The 19,102-nt window shown below is 41.1% G+C and overlaps 1 protein-coding gene across 1 annotated transcript; it reads right to left on the minus strand.

The window, feature by feature from the left end:
• Positions 1-732: 732 nt before the first annotated feature.
• Positions 733-10,839, minus strand: MRPL39 (mitochondrial ribosomal protein L39). Its single transcript, XM_056503466.1, has 10 exons — positions 10,741-10,839; positions 9,054-9,260; positions 8,703-8,842; positions 7,980-8,079; positions 6,569-6,636; positions 5,217-5,329; positions 3,874-3,939; positions 2,576-2,729; positions 1,543-1,590; positions 733-869 (listed from the first exon to the last, which is right to left on the minus strand). Exons 1-10 carry the CDS (start codon positions 10,781-10,783, stop codon positions 783-785), a joined length of 1,026 nt encoding a protein of 341 aa, XP_056359441.1. The 5' UTR covers positions 10,784-10,839; the 3' UTR covers positions 733-782.
• Positions 10,840-19,102: the final 8,263 nt, after the last annotated feature.

Below are 19,102 nucleotides of genomic sequence, written 5' to 3' on the forward strand. Positions count from 1 at the left end.
ACTACGACCCTGCTCTCACAAAACTGTGGTGACAACTGACTAGGAACCATGTGATGCAATTAATGGCAAAAATAATTAGGGTAAAATCCAGAGAAAATATTTGCACTTCAAAAAGCAATAAAAACTTCCTCTGGTATAATGAGAACAGTTCTAATGAGTTAGGGATGAAAATACAAAACGTCAGAAAACATCATCTAACAAAACCCCCTTCTGAAATTTAATTGAAGTCACCATATTTAAATACCAAAGAAAGAAAATGCATAATAAATCTTACTACACTGGGGATACAAGTAATGAACTACATTCTTGGTATTATTCTGGAAAATTATCTTTAACTACACTTGTGCAGCAGAAAGAAATCATTAAACTCCCAAGAACTTTCAGGCTTTTACATTCTGTTGTTTTCGTACTGGTAAAGCAATGGCAATTACACCTTTACATACCTTTAAGGGTATCTTTTTAAGATACTATTTGTCTCAACTTTCAGTTGCAGTAGGCAACAACATATGGATGGACACATACAATTACTGTTGACAAGGTAAGGACAGGGGCAACTTGCAAGTTACTGCAGATAAAAAATTATCTTCTCTCCCCCTGCCCTTTATTTCTTTAAGGAAATCTTTAAAGTGGACTGAAACATCTCGTGTATACCTTTGTCTATACTTATCTATGATTTAGGTCACAGAATTCAAATTAATTATCCAAGACATTTTTGTATGAGTCACAAACAAGTCATGTAAAAATACACATTTTATTATGTACATTTAGAGGTTCAACTTAATTTAAATTGATACAGTTTTTTCTTCTTCAGTTCCATCTTTTGCCTCAGGACATTGTGCTGCTGCTTCCAAATATTCTTCTTCAGTGACCTGCAGAAAGATACCAATTTTGTTATATTTTTAAAAATTATTTCACTCTCCTTGATCCTGAAAATCCTCTCCTCATACTGTCAGTGTAACAAGAAAGGACAACCTACAAAGACAATAGTCTTCTCCAAAATTAAACAACCTGAAGGACAAGAATATTCAAACTAAGTTCAGGGAAGATGCCATGGGGCAGGCTCAGAACATATCCTTGGCTACAAGTTTCAGAAGACATGAAGTACTTCTTTTTCTGTCTCTTGCCAAACAAGTAAGTAAAAATATTGATCTGAAGGCTCTAAAACACCTGCTTTTAATTCTTATGAAGACTTCCTATGTTTAAAAATGTCTTGATAGTGATTATTTGATCATATGTGAGTTGCAATATTTTATAGTTCCATTTACCTTAAAATATTTTTAATTGGACAAATCATATCAATCAAATAGTATATGATGTTTTTTAAATGGCACAATGCATTTTAATAACAGACCTCAGAAGCAGTGCTACCATGTCCTCTAATAAGCAAGCAGTGAGATTTCTGATTTCCATTCACCTGTGAATATTTCCCTTCCTAAAGATATGTTCTTGAGTGTACTACCTACCTCTAATCATTCAGATTGTCTTCACTTAGAAGACACCTTTGAATTTGGTAATCTGTACTTCACTACTAGTGAGACTTACCAGCCTCTTTGATCTTTCCAGCAGTTTGTGCCACACAGTGTGGTGAGCCTGTGTTAAAAGTCATTAAATGATGTTAACAGAGGTAAAAAAGAATCTTATCACAGAACAAATTCTGACAAATGTATAGAAATGATGGCAAAAAACCATAAGAACACCCAGTTCAAATGCCACAACTTACAATTTCATTGTCCAATTTGCCCATATTCATGTACTGGGACTTGAATAAATGTCCACCCATCACATGCCCCATCCCTGGGAGTGGTTATGGCCAGACTGAATGGAGCTCTGAGCAACCTGGGCCAGTGGAAGGTGCCCCTGATCATGGAAGTGGAACTGCATGAACTTTAAGGTCCCTTCTAACCCAAACCATTCCATGGTTCTATGATTCATCCACTGTGTGGAATCCTTGAGGAGTTAACTGGCAAAAATGGGAATTATGCTTAGGAAGGGAACACAGAGATGAGCTGAGGAACCCTTGAAAACTTCTCCAACTAAGACAACAGCACATGTAAGTCAACAGGAATGGGAATAAAGACTCCTGCCTCCACCTTCAGTTCTGCAAAGCCTTTGCTTAAGACTCATTAGAGCTAGGACTTTTTTTTGTTGTTGCTATATTTTACTTTGGTGTCATGAAATTCTTTGAATTTGAATTTATCACGAGCATAAATCCAAACTCCTGCTCTTTTAAGCATTATCAGTGGCCTTGATGTCAGAAGACAGTCATGCACAATTTAGGCAAGCAGAATGAAATATCCACGCAGAAATTATACAACTGAAACAACACTTTCCATACCGAAAAATAACATCATGGGCCCTCTCATGCAAACTTTTGTAGTTCTGACTGCACATCCACAACAGGTTCAGGTAAATGAACCCCAAATATCCAACACAGCCATCATCAGGGGCTTTCCCTTTCTACAGCTCTCAACTACAAATTTCATTTAGCTACCAACACAGCACATAATAAAGATGGAAACAAAGGCAAAATGCTTTAACTTAAAGAAGGAAAATCTCTGTAAAATTGATTACTTACCTTCAAATGGACTGGCAAGGACACACCCTGGAATCTCCTTATCAATTCAGACTGGTCAGTCTGAAGATTATGGGCTGCTGTTATCTCATACTGGAAACAAAAACTTGTCCTTGGAATAAGAGGACCTTCACTAACATCTACAAAGTCACCAAACCTGGAGGGATGAAAAAAAACATTTATTATGTATCAAATATATTTGGAGGAAAATAAAAGGAGGCTATGATTTATTTTTTACTAGCAAATTCTAATCAACATAAAGAAAATCCACACATATCCCTAAACAAATCTCCAGCTCAGCATTTTTAAGTTTTCTAAACCAAAATTACACAATTCCCTTAAATGAACTTAGGAAATTCAAACCTCAAGCCTAGGAAAGGATCTTAAGTTTAAAAAATCTTTGATGCCATGTTGGCTCTAAAACTGGGTAACTGTCATTCACCAGAAAAAGATTCATCTCCAAGATCACCTGTTTTCCACAGTACAGTGTTTACAACCTGCACAGTTATTTCCCTTTCCAGTTCTTGGAAAACTGCAAATCAATTAAGAAAAGAGAGACAGCATACTACAGCAAAGAAGTACTGAGAATGATTCCCTACCATAAAGCAATAGGTAAGACTATTTTCCCCTTTATTGAGCAGATCAGAGTAGAAGGAAGGAAAGAACAACACAACATTGGTCTAAAATGTCAACAACCACCTCTGCAAAGCCATCAGGTCCTTTAGATAGATGTGGATCACAAAAACAAATTAGGAACTCTCTAGACATCTACAAAACTGAACAGCCTAAGATAGAGAGTTGCCTGAGATACAATACAAGCTTCCTGCCTCCAAAGAACTCTGTATCTTACACTGTGTCCCCAGACTGCTGTTCTATTCTCACCTCCGCCACTACTAAACAGTAGCTTGCAAGTTAGGAAGGTACTGACAACTTTGAAAGAAAAATCCCTTATACAATGCTAACTCTTGTTTTCAAACCAGTATTTGGTTTGTATTTTACTTAGACTGCCAAGCTCTAGAGAATTATTTAGTCTTCATGTAAAAGCAGTAAGCAGTAAGACTTCTCTGGCACTTACCACTCTTGATGTAGCAAGAAATAGAAACATAGAAAAACAATGGCTGTATTAGGAAAACAAACCACACCGAGCAACTTAAGACAGACCACAGACATCAATGAATACAAGTGATCTTTAAATTTAAAACCATCATAAGTAACTTGCTCTTCTCACTTGCAGAGAGTACTTGCAATATACTCAATTGTTACAGTAAATGATTACAGAATGGGAGTTCACTTTTGCTCACCTATGTAATGGTACAATTCCTTCCATATTCTGAGAAGCTTTTCTTTCTATCATCTCCATTTTGTATCTGGACAAGGAAAAAAAAGTCTTTTAAAAACCCTCACCTTTAACACCTAGTTCTTATAAGAACACTTCAGAAATTCATTTAATTCATTTAAAATTCCTAAAAGTCATGCTTGTATTTATGTGAGCTTTGAGACTGGTTTAAATTCCTAATGACAACACATATATGACATGCTTAATTAACAGACCTGTTAGTTAACCTCAGTTCATGGAAAAATTATAGAAATTTTACTGAGCACTACTGAAAGGCACTTCAAAAATAATGCAACATCAGACTAGGTGGTTGTTGTAGGTCCCTTCCCATTGAAACATCTATTCCAGTCTATTCTGTGCATATTTTATAGGAGGGCCATGCTCCCACAGCAGAGTTTTATTCAGAAAGATACAATGGACCTACTACTGCAAATAAGAGTCTTTCAGGTCACCTGTAAGACTATGAGACACCAGGAGACCACCTAAACTGATTTTATGCAATGTATAGCCCCCAACAGCTGGCCACCTGCAATCCAGCAGTGTTCTCTGTGCTTTCTATACACAGTATCTAAAGGTACCATCAGAAGTCAGCTCCCCCCTGCTGCCAATGCAGCCAACAAAGTGGAACTGATGATCCATATGTCACATTAAAACCACCTTCAGAATAAAGCTAAAAATTTTGCTATTTTGCAACTTTAGCTTCATCATAGCTTAATCTTGGTTCACAAAATGATAAATTATTTAACATTTTCCCCTTACATCTCTCCAACTGCCAAAAAGCTGTGGACCAGAAATATGGTTGAGGTATTTTTTTCAGCGAAGAAGACAGGAGATTTTGACCAAATCTATTTTTATAGCACAGATCAAAGTATTTTACCCATTTTCCCCCTGCAGAGTTCAAAAACTGCATTTCATCAAATCTTCATTTGAGGATACCAGGACACAAAAAATGTACATTTCTTTAAATGTGGAAGCCTTTCTGCAAACCTATGATGTCAAGGCTAACGACCAGAGTTTCAATTAAATAGTAGTGGAATCTTGAAGCTTGCTAGAGCAAAAGAAGTCTCAGTCTTTCAGTTTTGTCACAAAACTACATCCAGTAAAGGTGGCTGGTGTTGGCCTCTGGAGAGAACACTATGAAAGTGGTGTAAGTTGGTGAAAGAGAATGGAGACAGGCTCATTCAGAGCAGTGGAAGAAGTACTTTCTTACTTCACTGTCACATCTTATTTTAGATTTATAAAACCAAGCAGAGATTTGACTTGATTTCTAATTATTTCTTTGAAAGAAAGACAAATTCAGACACTCACTTATTATGCTGAAACATTTCACGTGCTACTTTTGCTTCAACATGCAGTGTTTCAAAGGGCAGGTCTTGATGGATTAGCTTTTTGGCATCCCTTGTAAGAGAACAGAAGTTGTCCTAAAAAAAGGGCATAAAAAGTGTAACCACCTTTTCACAGCTCTAGTGAACAGATAAAGCACAGCAAATATTAGTCAAAACAACAAAGATCATCTACTATAAACCCTAAATACAGCAATTTTACTGTAGGAGTGTCTTACTATTATCATAAGAGCACTACAGATCATCACTGTTTTAATGGACAGATTCAATGCCCAGTCAAATCAATAGGCATTTGTCCATCAGAAACAATATATATTAATTAAACTGCCCAGATTTTCCCTACATGGTACTACATACACAATCCTGCTACTGCTAAATACTCATATATATATATATATATCTTGTTTCCCAGAGTGGTGTCTTCATTTACAAATAAGCTCTATGGTGATAGACCAAAGCAAAAAAAAAGAAAAGCTAATGAATATTTAATAAATAAAAATTGGTCACCTTAAACCAGAATCTGAGGTTCTGAGTAATTCAGATTTACTCACAAATAAGAAATTGTTATGAGGTGAAATTACATTTAAAATGTCGTGTAGAAAATATTTCTAACTAAATTACTTCAGCTACAAGATCATATTGAAAAAAAATTCTGCATTGTACCAATATTGCTTAGCTAGTCACACACCTCTGCTAGTTTTTGGGCACAAGAATAAGAATGGGCACCAAATGGGTAAAACAATTGTGATCTCAAATGGTTCTGATTTAGAATACTCAGATTATTAGATTTACTGCAGAGCATTAAATATAAGCAAGCTATTAAGGAGAGCTGCAGCTGAATGTGTTCACAGATTTTATTCAACAACAAAATGATTCTGCTGTAAACCACCAGAAAATATGCCTTATACACACTTCCATTTTCAGAGACTCTACTCACACAAAGACTGTGGCTGCATCTACATTACCAGGCAAGAGCAGCTGAGGAGGAACAGATTTGCACAGTAACAAAAATGGCACTGAGGTCCCAAAGGCCCCATCAACTGTTTCTGAACTTGTACTTCAGACTAGGATTTTCTCTAGCTCCACAGCCCTAAAGCCTGAAAGGATGTGGAAGACAGCACAAGGTTCATTTCTGTCTGAAAGGAAATCTGCAAGCACTCTGCCACAGTGCCAGAGATCAGCTGCCAAAGACTACTCCAAATGTGCACTAACAAAAAGGGGAAAAAAGCTCTGTCCCTTCTCCCTTACTAAAAACTAACAACTGGACAAGAAGACAAGCAATAGAACTTTTTGGGTTTAAGTTTGAAAAGTGCTTACCTTTGTTGGTTTCCAGTCATTCAGTTTATTGTCCAAAACTACATCATAACAGAAAGCTCCAGAGATCACTGCAATTCCAATCCAAAGAGAAAATATTCATGTTTGTAACAAAGTGTATTTCACAATCATACTATATTGTTACAACAAAATTAATGAGAAAGAAAAGAAAAACAGGATTATCTCTAGAAATTCATCATAAAACAAAAATTTTCAGCTCTGATTATACTATAAAATGGCAGATTGAACTTCCGTTGTTTTAATTTCATTTTACTGAATGAGAAAGTAATTTGAAAGGAGTTTTAATGCAATGTCAGTATAACAGAATCCCAATAAAGAAGAGAAAAAATACACTGTTTTACAAAACCACATCTAACACTGCAGAAAAAAACCAAAACCACTCACTTTAAAAATATTTCATTTTTCAATTGTATGCCTCATACAATAAATGTGATCTATTAAATTATAAAGAATTTCTTGCATAGAGAAATTAGACAATATTAGAGCTGTTTATCCATTACACAAATTTCTGGCAAAGACAGCACAAATTTCTCTGACAGTTGTTAGAACACTCTTTGTGTATACTGAGTTATGGCTATTTAGAAATCAAATCTATGAACCCAGTAAGATAACACTATTTCTATACATGCAGTATAATAAGAAAGCTGAGTATATTCAGGATTATTCCAAACTCTGGTCAAACTGAAATACTTACCTGTACTTATCAATCACAATGCTAAATGCAAAAATTGCTAAAAAGAGAAGCAGTTATAGCACTCCACACGACCACCTTTTTATATATTAAATATGTATTTTTATATATTTATATATAAAAATATATATATTTTTTACATATTAAATAACTGACCTTTTTATATATTACATGCATAACTACGCAGGTTTTGTTATTGAAATAACTCCTTCTCTTGTGCACTTGCTCACTTTTCTAAATCTTAAATCAGATCACAATCGAGCAGAAGTTGTTACTAAGCTTCTCTGTACCTCAATAATCCTCCAATTTGGTGTAGATATTGTCACTTTTAGTAATTCAAGTGCTGGACAAGGTTATGCAGTTATAAGAGCAAATTCCACAGACACATGTTGCATCACATCTTGAAACCTTGCTCATGTCACTTCACAATACAGAGGTTTAGTTACTCATTTCAGCAGTGAAATCCTAAGTGGACTGAAACCCAGTGGCCACAGAGACCAATTTTCTGAATGTTGATAACAAAATTGTTTTTAGTGTGATTGTTAAAAATTAAAGGCAACTACAACAGCATGTAATACACCTATCAGTGCCAAGTACCACCAATCATTGGAAAAAGAGCCTCTGATTTCTTTTTTAAGTTTGGCTACTAAACACCCACTTGAGAAGCAGCAAAAGACAATCAATATAAAACACTTTTATCACCTGGCACTTCTGGAGCTTTAACTAGGGTGACTGAGTATTCATCCTTGAACGCTCGCTTCAGCACACTCGCCATGATCATGGCACAGGAACGCCAATATGCCTGCAAAGAGAGTTTCAGAACATACATCTATTGCCTAGGAGCTAATTATTAAAAAAAAAAAAAAAACAAACAACCAAAACTTAACTGGATGATACACAAACCCAGCTGCCAACTGAAACATTCCAACCCTGGAAGTGTTCAAGGCCAGGTTGCACAGGGCTATGAGCAACCTGCTCTAGTGGAAGGTGTCCCTCTCCATGGCAGGGGGTGGAACTAGATGAGTTTCTAATGTCCCTTCCAATCCAAGCTTTTCCACAATTCTATGATTACTTTCTTTAGTATTCAAACTTCTATTTGGAGATGATTCTCCAAGTAGAATCAAATAAAAAAAATCTAAACTGCATTTAGAACGCAAGCCAGATATTTAAATCTGAAATAATAGAATAATACACCAGTTGAAAGGAAAGGCAACAATTCACCCAGCCCACACACTGGTCCAGCTAATAGCCGTGATGCACCATTAAAAAGACATTAAAAATGTCTGAACTTTAATGACAATGAAGTTCAAGGAAGCAGATAGGCATGGAACTGAAAGGTGCACACAGAACCAAGTGATCATAATCAGGGCCACCTGCAATGAAAGAAGGTACAGATGGAACAAACAATAACAGACAATAACTTACCTTGTTTACTTCCTCTGGATCTTCATCTTTGAAGGTAAGGAACTGAATTTCACATGACTTCATCAGGGGTCTGTACATGTCCCAGATTTCACCATCCACAATAGCCAGAACAGACTTCTTGCAATCCCATTCACTTAAATCTAAAGAAAGTAAAAAAAAAAACCCCTAAAATATTAATTCCTCAGGATCAGCAGTTCAGACTGCTGCATTCCTAACAACTGCAAGTTTCATATTTGTAAATGACTTGGAAGGATAAACTGTGAAAAAAGCCTCCAAAATTTAACTGTTTCTATTTCAATTGGCAGCACAGCATTCACCAAGAGGGGCTAGTTCAGAAGTCCATCCACTTACGCATGGCACAGTTGTATGGCGTAGACAGAGCCTTGTTCATGACAAACACACTGCCAGAGTGCAACTTCCCAGTGTATTTTACTTCAATTTTCTCAATCCGTGGGTGAAGAGACAACTGTCTCTCTTTCTCTTTGGTGAAGAGCTCATTTCGCATCCGAACCACCTCAGCAGGTGTCAGCCGAGAGAAAGCTGGTGTGGAGATGTACCCTGGGGACAGGAGAGACACTGAGTGAGCAATAATCTATGGAGATGCACCCTGGGGACAGGAGAGACACTGAGTGAGCAATAATCCTGCGGAGTAGGCAATCCTGGGTGGGTCCAGCAGAGCATCTCTCTTATGAGGAAAAGCTGAGGGGGCTGGGGCTGTTCAGCCTTCAGAAGAGACAGCTGAGAGGGAACCTGATCAATGTCTGTCAGTGTTTGCAGGGAGGGATCAGAGCATGGACCAGGCTCTGCTCAGTGGTGTCAGCAATGGGACAAGAAACAAGGGGCAGAAATGGATGCACAGAAGTTCCATGTCAACATGAGGAAGAATTTTCCTGTGCAGTGACCAGGCACTGGAACAGATAACCCAGAGAGGGTGTGGAGTCTCCCTAACTGGAGATATTTCAGAACCATCTGGATGCAATCCTGGGCCATGTGCTCTGGAATGACCCTACCTGAGCGGAGAGATTGGACTAGATGACCCACTGTGCTGCCTTCCAACCTCAACCATTCTGTGACCCCTTCTGAGTTTTCAAAGCCTCTTTATAAGGTGTTGGTTTCTACAACACTACCAATAACCCACCTGCCTGTCTCAGTATGTGCAAGGCAGCACTTGTGCAGCTCCTCCAGCAAGGGACCACGATGGGCCCCTGCACTGCCTGCAGAAAGTCACAACAGGAGACTCTGAGACAACAAAACGGGTCAAAAAGATGATGAGGGGTCTCGAGCATCTCTTTTATGATGAGAGACCACGGCAGCTGGGCCTGTTTAGTCTGGAGAGGAGATGACTGAGAGGGGATCTCATTAATGCATATAAGTATCTCAAAGGCGGGTGCCAAGAGGTTGGTGCCAGACTCCTTTCAGTGGTGACCAGCAATGCCATAAACTAAAACACAAGAAGCTTCACTCCAACATGAGGAAGAACTTCTTTCCATGCAGAAGGGCAGTGCACTGGAATAAGCTGCTCTGGGTGGGTGTGGAGTCGCTCTCCCTGGAAACATTCCAAATCCACCTGGACACGTTCCTGTGTCACCTGCTCGTGGCGACCCTGCCCTGGCAGGGGGAGTGGACTGGATGATCTCAAAAGTCCCTTCCAACCCCCATGCAAAGGTTAATATCGCTGCCTGGCTGTCCCTCAAACAGGTAAACTCCCCCGCGGCCTAATGAGGGCACCTCAGCCCCTGAGAGCACCGCCGCAGTACGAGCTCCGCACTCACGGCTCCCGGCTCCCTCCCGCAGCCCCGGCTCCCCCCGGCACTCACGGCTCACGGCTCACGGCTCCCGGCTCCCCCCGGCACTCACGGCTCCCAGCTCCCTCCCGCAGCCCCGGCTTTCCCCCGGCACTCACGGCTCCCAGCTCCCTCCCGCAGCCCCGGCTTTCCCCCGCACTCACGGCTCCCGGCTCCCTCCCGCAGCCCCGGCTTTCCCCCGCACTCACGGCTCCCGGCTCCCTCCCGCAGCCCCAGCTCCTCCCGGCACTCACGGCTCCCGGCCCGCAGCCCGCGCCGGGCCCACGGCCCCGCCATGCTGTCCCGGTCCCGGTGCCTCCTCCCCGGGATCCGCCGGAAACTGCGGCAGCCGCCCCGCGGTTCCGCCGCCGCTCCGTGCGCGGCCGCCGGGCGGCAGGAGCCGCCTGGGCCTGGCTGCTGCCACACAGCTCAGAGCTGTATGTCCTGTCAATGTATTCTGTGAATGTAACCTGTGTTGGAAGGGACCCGCAATGATCATCAGCTCATCCTGGTGGCTGAGGGGCTGGACATGCCCCGGCCGTGTGCTGGGAGCCCAGAGCCCCCCGTGTGCTGGGCTGCAGCCAGAGCCCCGTGGGCAGCAGGGCAGGGAGGGGATTCTGCCCCTCTGCCCCTCTGCTGAGACCCCACCTGCAGGGCTGCATCCAGCTCTGGGCTCAGCACAGCAAGGACAGGGACCTGCTGGAGCCAGCCCAGAGCAGGCACCGAGGGGAGCAGAGGGATGGAGCAGCTCTGCTGGGAGGAAAGGCTGGAGAGCTGGGATTGTTCAGCCTGGAAGAGAGAAAGCTCTAGGGCATCTGAAGAAAACTTACAGAAAAGAGAGGCAAGACTATTTATAAGAGCTTGTAGTGACAGAAGAAGGAAAAATGGCCTTGATTGAAAGAGAGTAGGTTTCGATTAGATATTAGGAAAAAATTCTTCCCTGTGAGGCCCTGACACAGGTTGCCCAGAGAAGCTGTGGCTGCCTCATCCCTGGAAATGTTCATAGCCAGATTGGACAGGGCTTGGAGCAACCTGATCTAGTGAATGGTGTCCCTGTCCAGGGCAAGGGGTTGAAATGAGATGATCTTCAAGTTCCTTTCCAACCCAAGCCATTTTTGAATCTATGACTGTGATTGCTGTCCAGCTCTTGGCCCTGCACAGGACAACCTCAGGAATCCCACCACTTGAGACAGAGGTTGTGGAATCACACCATGTTTCCTCAGAGAAGTTCTGGAGTCTCCCTCACTGGAGATATTCCACAACCATCTGGACACAATTCTGTGCCTTGTGCCCTGAGATGACCCTGCTTGGGCAGGGAGGTTGGACCAGATAGTGCCTTCCAACCTGACCCACTCTGATTCTGTGATTCTGAGAGGAGTGTCCAAACACTGTGAGCTCTGACAGTCCTGGCACTGTGACCAGTGCTCTGGAGAGTAGTTCTGAGCATTACTTCAGGCAGGAACATCATCCCAGCATGTTGTACCTCCACCACTTGCCACCTGCTCCCCTTCACTAACGCTGCCCACCTGCACTGGGTTTGCATGGCTAGGTTTTGGGAGGTGAAGCAGGGGGCTATGGGGGAGCACCCCAGTATTTTTTTGTGAGAAGCTGCCAGAAGCTTTCCAGGTGTCCAACAGAGCCAATGCCAGCTGGTTCTAAGACAGACCCACTGCTGACCAAGGTAAACTATCAGCAGTAGTGGTAGTGCTCAGGGAAAACAGATTTAACAAGGGAAAAAAGTTACTCTTCAGCAGGAATTGTAGGCACATAAGGAAGGATTGCAAATGTGTGCAGACCCCAAGGTCAGTGCAGATGGAGAGAGAGAACGTGCTCCAGGTGCCAGAGCAGAGGTTCCACTGCCCACACTGGAAAAGTGTGAGTCCTCTCATCAGGAGTGAGCAGCAGCAGAGACTATGTGTGACAAACCTACTGCAGCCCTAATTCCCCAACCTCCTACACCACTGAGGAGGGCAGGAGGAAGAGAAATCAGGAGTGAAGTTGAACCCAGGGAACAAGGGAGAGATGAGGGAAGACTTGGTTTTATTTCTCACATCCCTCTGTCTGATTTGTCAATAAATAAGTGAACTTTCCTCAATTTAGTCTGGTTTGTCAGTGATGGGCATTTGTGAGTGATCTCTCAACCTGCAAGTCTTTCACTATATTTTCTCTTCCCTGTCCAATTGAGGGAGGAGTGATAGAATGGTTTTTGGTGTCCAGCCAAGGCAAACCCCTCACACCTCCCAACCATCCTTCCTCCCCAAAAGATTGAACACAAGCAGAAACTAGCTACTGCCCATGTAGGAAAACCATGGTTCACATTAAAACAATAAATTTATGAAATAATTCGAGAGTTCATTTTGATGCTTTACAGTTTAGCTGATGATGATGTTCTGCATCACAATCCTTGGCTGGCAATGATATAATGGCCATCATGAAGCCAGTGTCAGATAGTTACACTGAATTAGTGTCCTTAAGAGCTAAAGCATGTAATTAAACTCAGCATCAAAAAAAATAAAAAGGCATGGAATTTTCCACTGCAGAAACACATCTGTGGAGCAGTAGGGCAGCTGGCATTGGCTTCCCTCTTCACCTGGGCTCTCATCCATAAAGCAGGGGTGTGAGTATGGTAGCTGTTCGTGCCCTTTGTTACTTATTTGGTAGGTTAAGAATTTCAGCAAGGCAGTCATCCTGCTTCCTCAGTTTTAAAATGAGTTAAATGCAAGTTACTTTGAATTATGCTAATATTTGTGTAATTACACCTCAACTATACCATTTCTCCTATTAACTCAAGGAATCATGTGCAGTCAATGATCACATGGCATCATCATTTTGCTTTAAATGGTTAAAAAAACCACAAGCAAGACAAGGCTACTAGTGTAGAGTATTAAAAGAGCACTTATTCTATAAGTAAATAAATGCAGAATGTTTGACAAATGAGAGACAGAAACAAGCCTGTTCTGTCACTCTGAGGGAGTACTGAACAACAGGAGTAAAATCCTGCACACTTTATTATACATATCTGTTTTAAACTGGCACTTCCTAATCTCTAAACCTTCTTTTGTACAAGTACTTGCAACTTTTTTATTCAGCTGAATCTTCGGAAGAAGTGGTGGTAGGATATCTGCTGCCTCCTTTTACTTGTTTGGTGTAGCTCTGGAGGCACAATGTAGATTTAAAAAAATCTGGGATTTGTAACACACTGAAGATTGTAGAGAGGAGCAAGATCGTCTGCCCTTGGGTAATTCCTGGCTGACAGTACCTGGCTGTACCCCCAGAGAAAACTAAAATACATCCAAAGGTGCTGAAAATTTCACCCAGGGTTCATTGACAGCAGCTTTGTGTAGGATTTAGGGGTGATGGCTGATGAAAAACTGAACATGAGCCAGCAGTGAGTGCTCATAGCCCAGAAAGCCAATTGTGTCCTGGGCAGCATCCGAAAGAACGTGGGCAGCTACTGATCCCCCAATGCCCAAAGAAAAATGAAGAAGAGATGGCTAACAGAACTGTCCAAGAATAATTACAACATTCCAGTCTTCACAAAGCCCTTTAAATTGCAGGAAAACCATGTGTATTATTTTATAATGGTCAGAAAATACACAGTTTCGCTCTGAAACAATAGGAACCCTGTAATTGCTCTTATGCCACGGTATGTGACCCAATAGAGTGTGTAAGCAATAAACCATGACTGCTTATCACCCTCATAGTCCCAAAGCCAGCTCTGAGCTTGCTTAGAGATTCCTTCAAAAGTAAAATTGGCTTATAAATTCGTGTGCCTCCCTTTGCTATTCTTGGCTGTTTCTCACTGCTCATCCTCTAGGTAAACAACTATAGCAGCACTGTACAAGGCACTGAATGCAAGGTCGCTGAAGTGATACAAATTACAGGATCAGTGCTGCTGAAAGATAATGTTTTATTCATGTGAGTCACATTATTTCTTATACTGATTTCTATGCACGAGCAAAGTGAGAGCAGTAATCCATGGCCAGAAGCAGCAACACCCTTGTAAGACAACATGCTGTGTAGCTACCTCTTAAGAGGTGTATTCTTCATAGCACCTTAGAATTATAGAATCATGAAGTCATTAAAGTTGGAAAATACCTCCAAGACCATTAAGTCCAAACTTTAACTGAACACCACCATGTCTGCTAAACTGTATCACAAAGTACCAAATCTACTAATTTTCTGAACACTTGCACCACTTCCATGTGCAGCCTGTTTCTATGCTTTACAGCCCTTTCTGTGACAAATTTTTTTCCTAATATCCAACTTGAACCTCCCCAGCATGACTTAAGACCATCTTTTCCTGTCCTGTCACTTGTTACTTGGGAGTAGAGACCAACCTGGCTACACCATCCTGTAGAGAATAAGATCTCAACTGAGCCTTCTTTTCTCCAGGCCAAAGAACTCCAGGTTCCTCAGCCACCCCTCATCAGACTTGATCTCCAGACCCTTCCCCAGCTTTGTTGCCCTTCTGGACACATTCCAGCATATCAACATCCTTCTGGAATTAAGGAGCCAAGAACAGAACGCAGGATTCGAGATGTGGCCTCATCAGTGCTGAGTGCAGTGCCCTGGTCCTGCTGGCCATACTTTTTGTGACACAAGCCAGGTGCCATTGGCTTTCTTGGCCACCTGGGCATGTGCTGGGTCATTTTCAGCTGCTGTAACTAGAACCCCCAGGTCCTTTTCCTGCTCTCCAGCCACTGCTCTAGCCTCTCCTGCAGGGAGTTGATGTACCAGGCAGGACCTGCTAATTGGCCTGGTTGAACCTCAGAGCACTGGCCTCAGCCCATTTATCCAGCCTGTCCAGTTCCCTCTTGCAGACCCTTCCTGCCCTCCAGCAGATCAACACTCCCACCCAACTTGGTGTTGTTTGCAACTGATTGGGGGTGCCCTTGATCCCCTTGTCCAAATCATTATAAAGATATGAAACAGGGCTGTGCCCTGGGAGCACCACTTGTGACCAGTTGCCAACTGGGTTTAACACCAGTCACCAGAACCTTCTGGGCTCTGCCATCCAGAGAGTTCTCTCTGCCATCCTTTTTTTTTTTTTTTTAACCTAGTGAGCAGTAAAGTATTATGAACACTGTGGCAAAATAATTCTGAATTCTCCACCAGCAGCATTGTGGCTAATGCATTGTCCACTGTTTCTTAGGCTGAATTGTGTCCTACAATGCCCTCCTATGTGATGGATCTTTTTTGGAAATGTACCTTTGATTGCTACTGAGCTGCCTACTCGGTGGCAGTAATCTTGCAAGCTCAGTTGAAAATAAAAAGAAAAAGGCATTGAATCTGTACTTCACAAGTCAAAGATAAAATCATACAGGGACATTCCAGAAAGTGAAGGTGGGGTGTAGGGGGTTTCACTGAAAAAGACTACTGAGAACTAGTGATTTGTATTGCTCTTTACTTGTTCTACCCTCACATTTTGTGGCCTTCTTGGTTCAAGTTTGGCACTGCCATTAGGTATGAAATATTTTAACAGTCTAATAGCAATACAATGTTTTATCACAGTACTCTAGTCCATTGCATTACAGCCAGGCAACTAATCCATGGCATGCTCTGTCTTTAAACAGTCATCAGTGACAGCTTGGAGGAAAAAAACCCCATATCTGAAAATGTGGTTTTGCTTCTTTTCTCGAAACTATACTTGCTCACATTTTTTATAGTTTCAAAGTACAAAACAAGCAGATAATCAGTGAGATAAATCAGGTTTTTTCCCCAGATTTGAGATACACCAATTCACATGAGGCAGCTTTAAAAAATAATAAAATGCCACAGAAGTCAAGAGGAGACAAGTCCTTCTGTAACCAGGGGAGTGGACAGCCATTAAAGCAATACCCCAGGACATGGTAAAAAGCCAGGTGTGGTGATAACTAAAATTGCAAAAGAAAAAATTTTCCCTTAAATTGGAAATGTGAGCCTGTCCACACACTTACACAAGGCTGCTGATTATTCTTTACACCAAAGGGCAAGGCTTTCAAGCTGATTTATGCAATGTGTTGCAGGCTGGCAGTCAAAGCTGCACAATAAATACATAGCACATCCATCAATGGATTTCAGAAAAAATATTTGTGACATGGGTTATAAAATATGCATATTGGCAATTGAACTAAATTAAATTGAATCTGTTTTAGCAGTTTCACAAAATAGTTTTCCATCAACTTGTCCCATAGCTATGCCTGGAATCACACCAGGATGGTCACTACAGCTGTGTGCTACTGTATTCAGCATTTATTAGAGCAAATATATGTGACAACAATTTAGTGTGCTTAGAAAAAAGATGTGTACAGAGATCTTATGCACAGGCTACGTCACCAAATCTCAAATGGCATCTCTGACTGCCTCAAACATAACATTTCTCTTCTTAGAAATATGAAAAAATCTGTTTCTTCTTTGTTAGATATGGGAAAATATTCAAAGATGTCTTCTTGATCAAGGTCTGTACCACATAAGTTTCAATAACAATAAGCTCTCAGCTGTCCACATAAAGAATAGGCATGCTTATGCACAGGAATGCTTTTTTCCTGTATCTTTAATTTTCTCCCTTTGTGGCTCCATATTCTACATCTTCCCCACTGCTACTCTTTTCATTATCAGGCACAATTATCAGCAGTCTTGGTGGTTATCTTCTATTGTAGATGAACCAAGAGACACTAAAACATTTAAAGAACAATCATGGTAGGAAAGCACAAGAAGAAAAAGGAAAAGCAGCACAGAACTGTAATCCTTTATGCTTTCACTGGTGTTTTATTCTGCAAACAAGAGAACAGACAGTCCCAGATCATCACATGTCTATACCTGCTTATCAACAGGATAAAAAATATGTGCTTTCTTACATGGAATGAGAGTTGCATTATTTAATCTACTTAAATTCAATGAGTAAACTTGAGATATACCTGAATGTGACATACTAGGGAAACAATGTCTTTCATTAAACTTTTTCTAAAGTTATTTTTAATGGCAGTACAAGGATGAACATTCATTATCTCTCCTGCAACTCTCTTCTAGTCTGGCATGTGTAAGCCATAATAGAGAAGAGATCCATAGAAATTAGCATCTTACTCTTCAAGGTGCTAATTAAACAGCCTAGTCTCTTTATGTACTGCACTGCTTTTGCCCCTCCTCTATGCAGATTTTTTGAGAAGAGGAATCACAATCATCTTGCTAATCTGTGATAGGTATTTGGTATTTACATTGCAACAGCTTTGCAACCAAATTTAGCAGATGTAATTTGTTATACTGATTTTTTTTTTTTTTTTTTTTTTTTTTTTTTTGTTATTTTACATCAAAGCTATTCTAGAAATCAGCAAATTGCAAAGAATATGACTGGAACTGACTGGAACTTTGGACTGTGTGTTAAGTTGCCTAGACAAAATAAAGGCAATATTATGTTCAATCATCTCAAGTCTAGGGAAAAACAAACAAGGCTGAGGGAAAGGAATGCATTCACAAGAAAGCCAAACCCAGCAGCTGTGCTGAGAATCATCCCTGGCTGGGTTTGGGGTGGGGGAGACCACAGCCCACAGAAGCCAGGTTTACACAGACTCCCCCAAAATGAAGCTGAGGGAGGAAGTTTTGGATGTGTAGTGTGACCTCAGGTCAGAGGCAGTGAACACCCATCCTCCCTCACACAAACCAGCCCAGCTGTGAAACCCCCAAACACACAGGCACATCCATGGGACATTCCCTTGAGGGGCAGCTGAGGGGGTCACAATCCATCAAAGACCCCCAAAGTGCTCCCCAGAGCCTTTGCACCACAGCACTGGATGTGATGCAAAACAATGAACAGATCCAGAGTCTGCTGCCAGAGACTGGCCCCTACCCTCTCCTCCTCTGGGGGAGGTACCTGGGAACTCCCACCTGGCCTGGCCTCAGTCTATATTCATCCATTGGATTCTGTGCTTTTAGGGAGGGGACCTTTACCACCAAGAATACCAACTGGGGAGGATCAACAGAACATCATTGGGATTCACACAGTGGTGATGTTTTCTTTGATATGTCACTCTGTTTCTGTCCCCCCACCTCTTTTCTATTTCTTTCATTCCTTCTCTCTCTCTCTCTCTCTTATATTTACTATTAAATAAAACCCATATCATTGACTTTGGCATATGGTCTTGTTTGCACCTTAATTTGAGCAGAGGCATTTCTAATAAGTCTAAAAATTGCACTGTAACACAGTGATGTGCAATAATAAAAGAGGTAAACTCTTATTATTAGAACAGATTATCATCAGCACTTCACATTTGCAATAGAAAGTTTCATTTAAAAGAGGAAGAATTCCACTGCAATTTAAGAGTGTAGATTTATCTAAAATATTGTCTAATAAAATGAGGGCAGTCTATCATTTAATTAACTCTTGGGATTGTTACAAAATGTCCAAATCTTGAAATCATGTTGCAGTTACATTCAGTTTTTCAAGGCTTTTCTATACAAAGAACTTGACTAGAACAGCTATCACAAAATAAGATAGCTATTCTTGACTGGCATTTTGCGTGCAGATGTTAATTATAGACTATTTTTATTATTCTAAAAAGGAGTGTCTATGGAAAGTTCTCCAAGAATAAGTGCTAAACTGAGCATCTCAAACAAATTCTTCCATTTTTAGACTCTGCT

Source organism: Oenanthe melanoleuca, chromosome 1 (assembly GCF_029582105.1).
Source record: "Oenanthe melanoleuca isolate GR-GAL-2019-014 chromosome 1, OMel1.0, whole genome shotgun sequence".
Lineage (NCBI taxonomy): Eukaryota > Metazoa > Chordata > Aves > Passeriformes > Muscicapidae > Oenanthe > Oenanthe melanoleuca.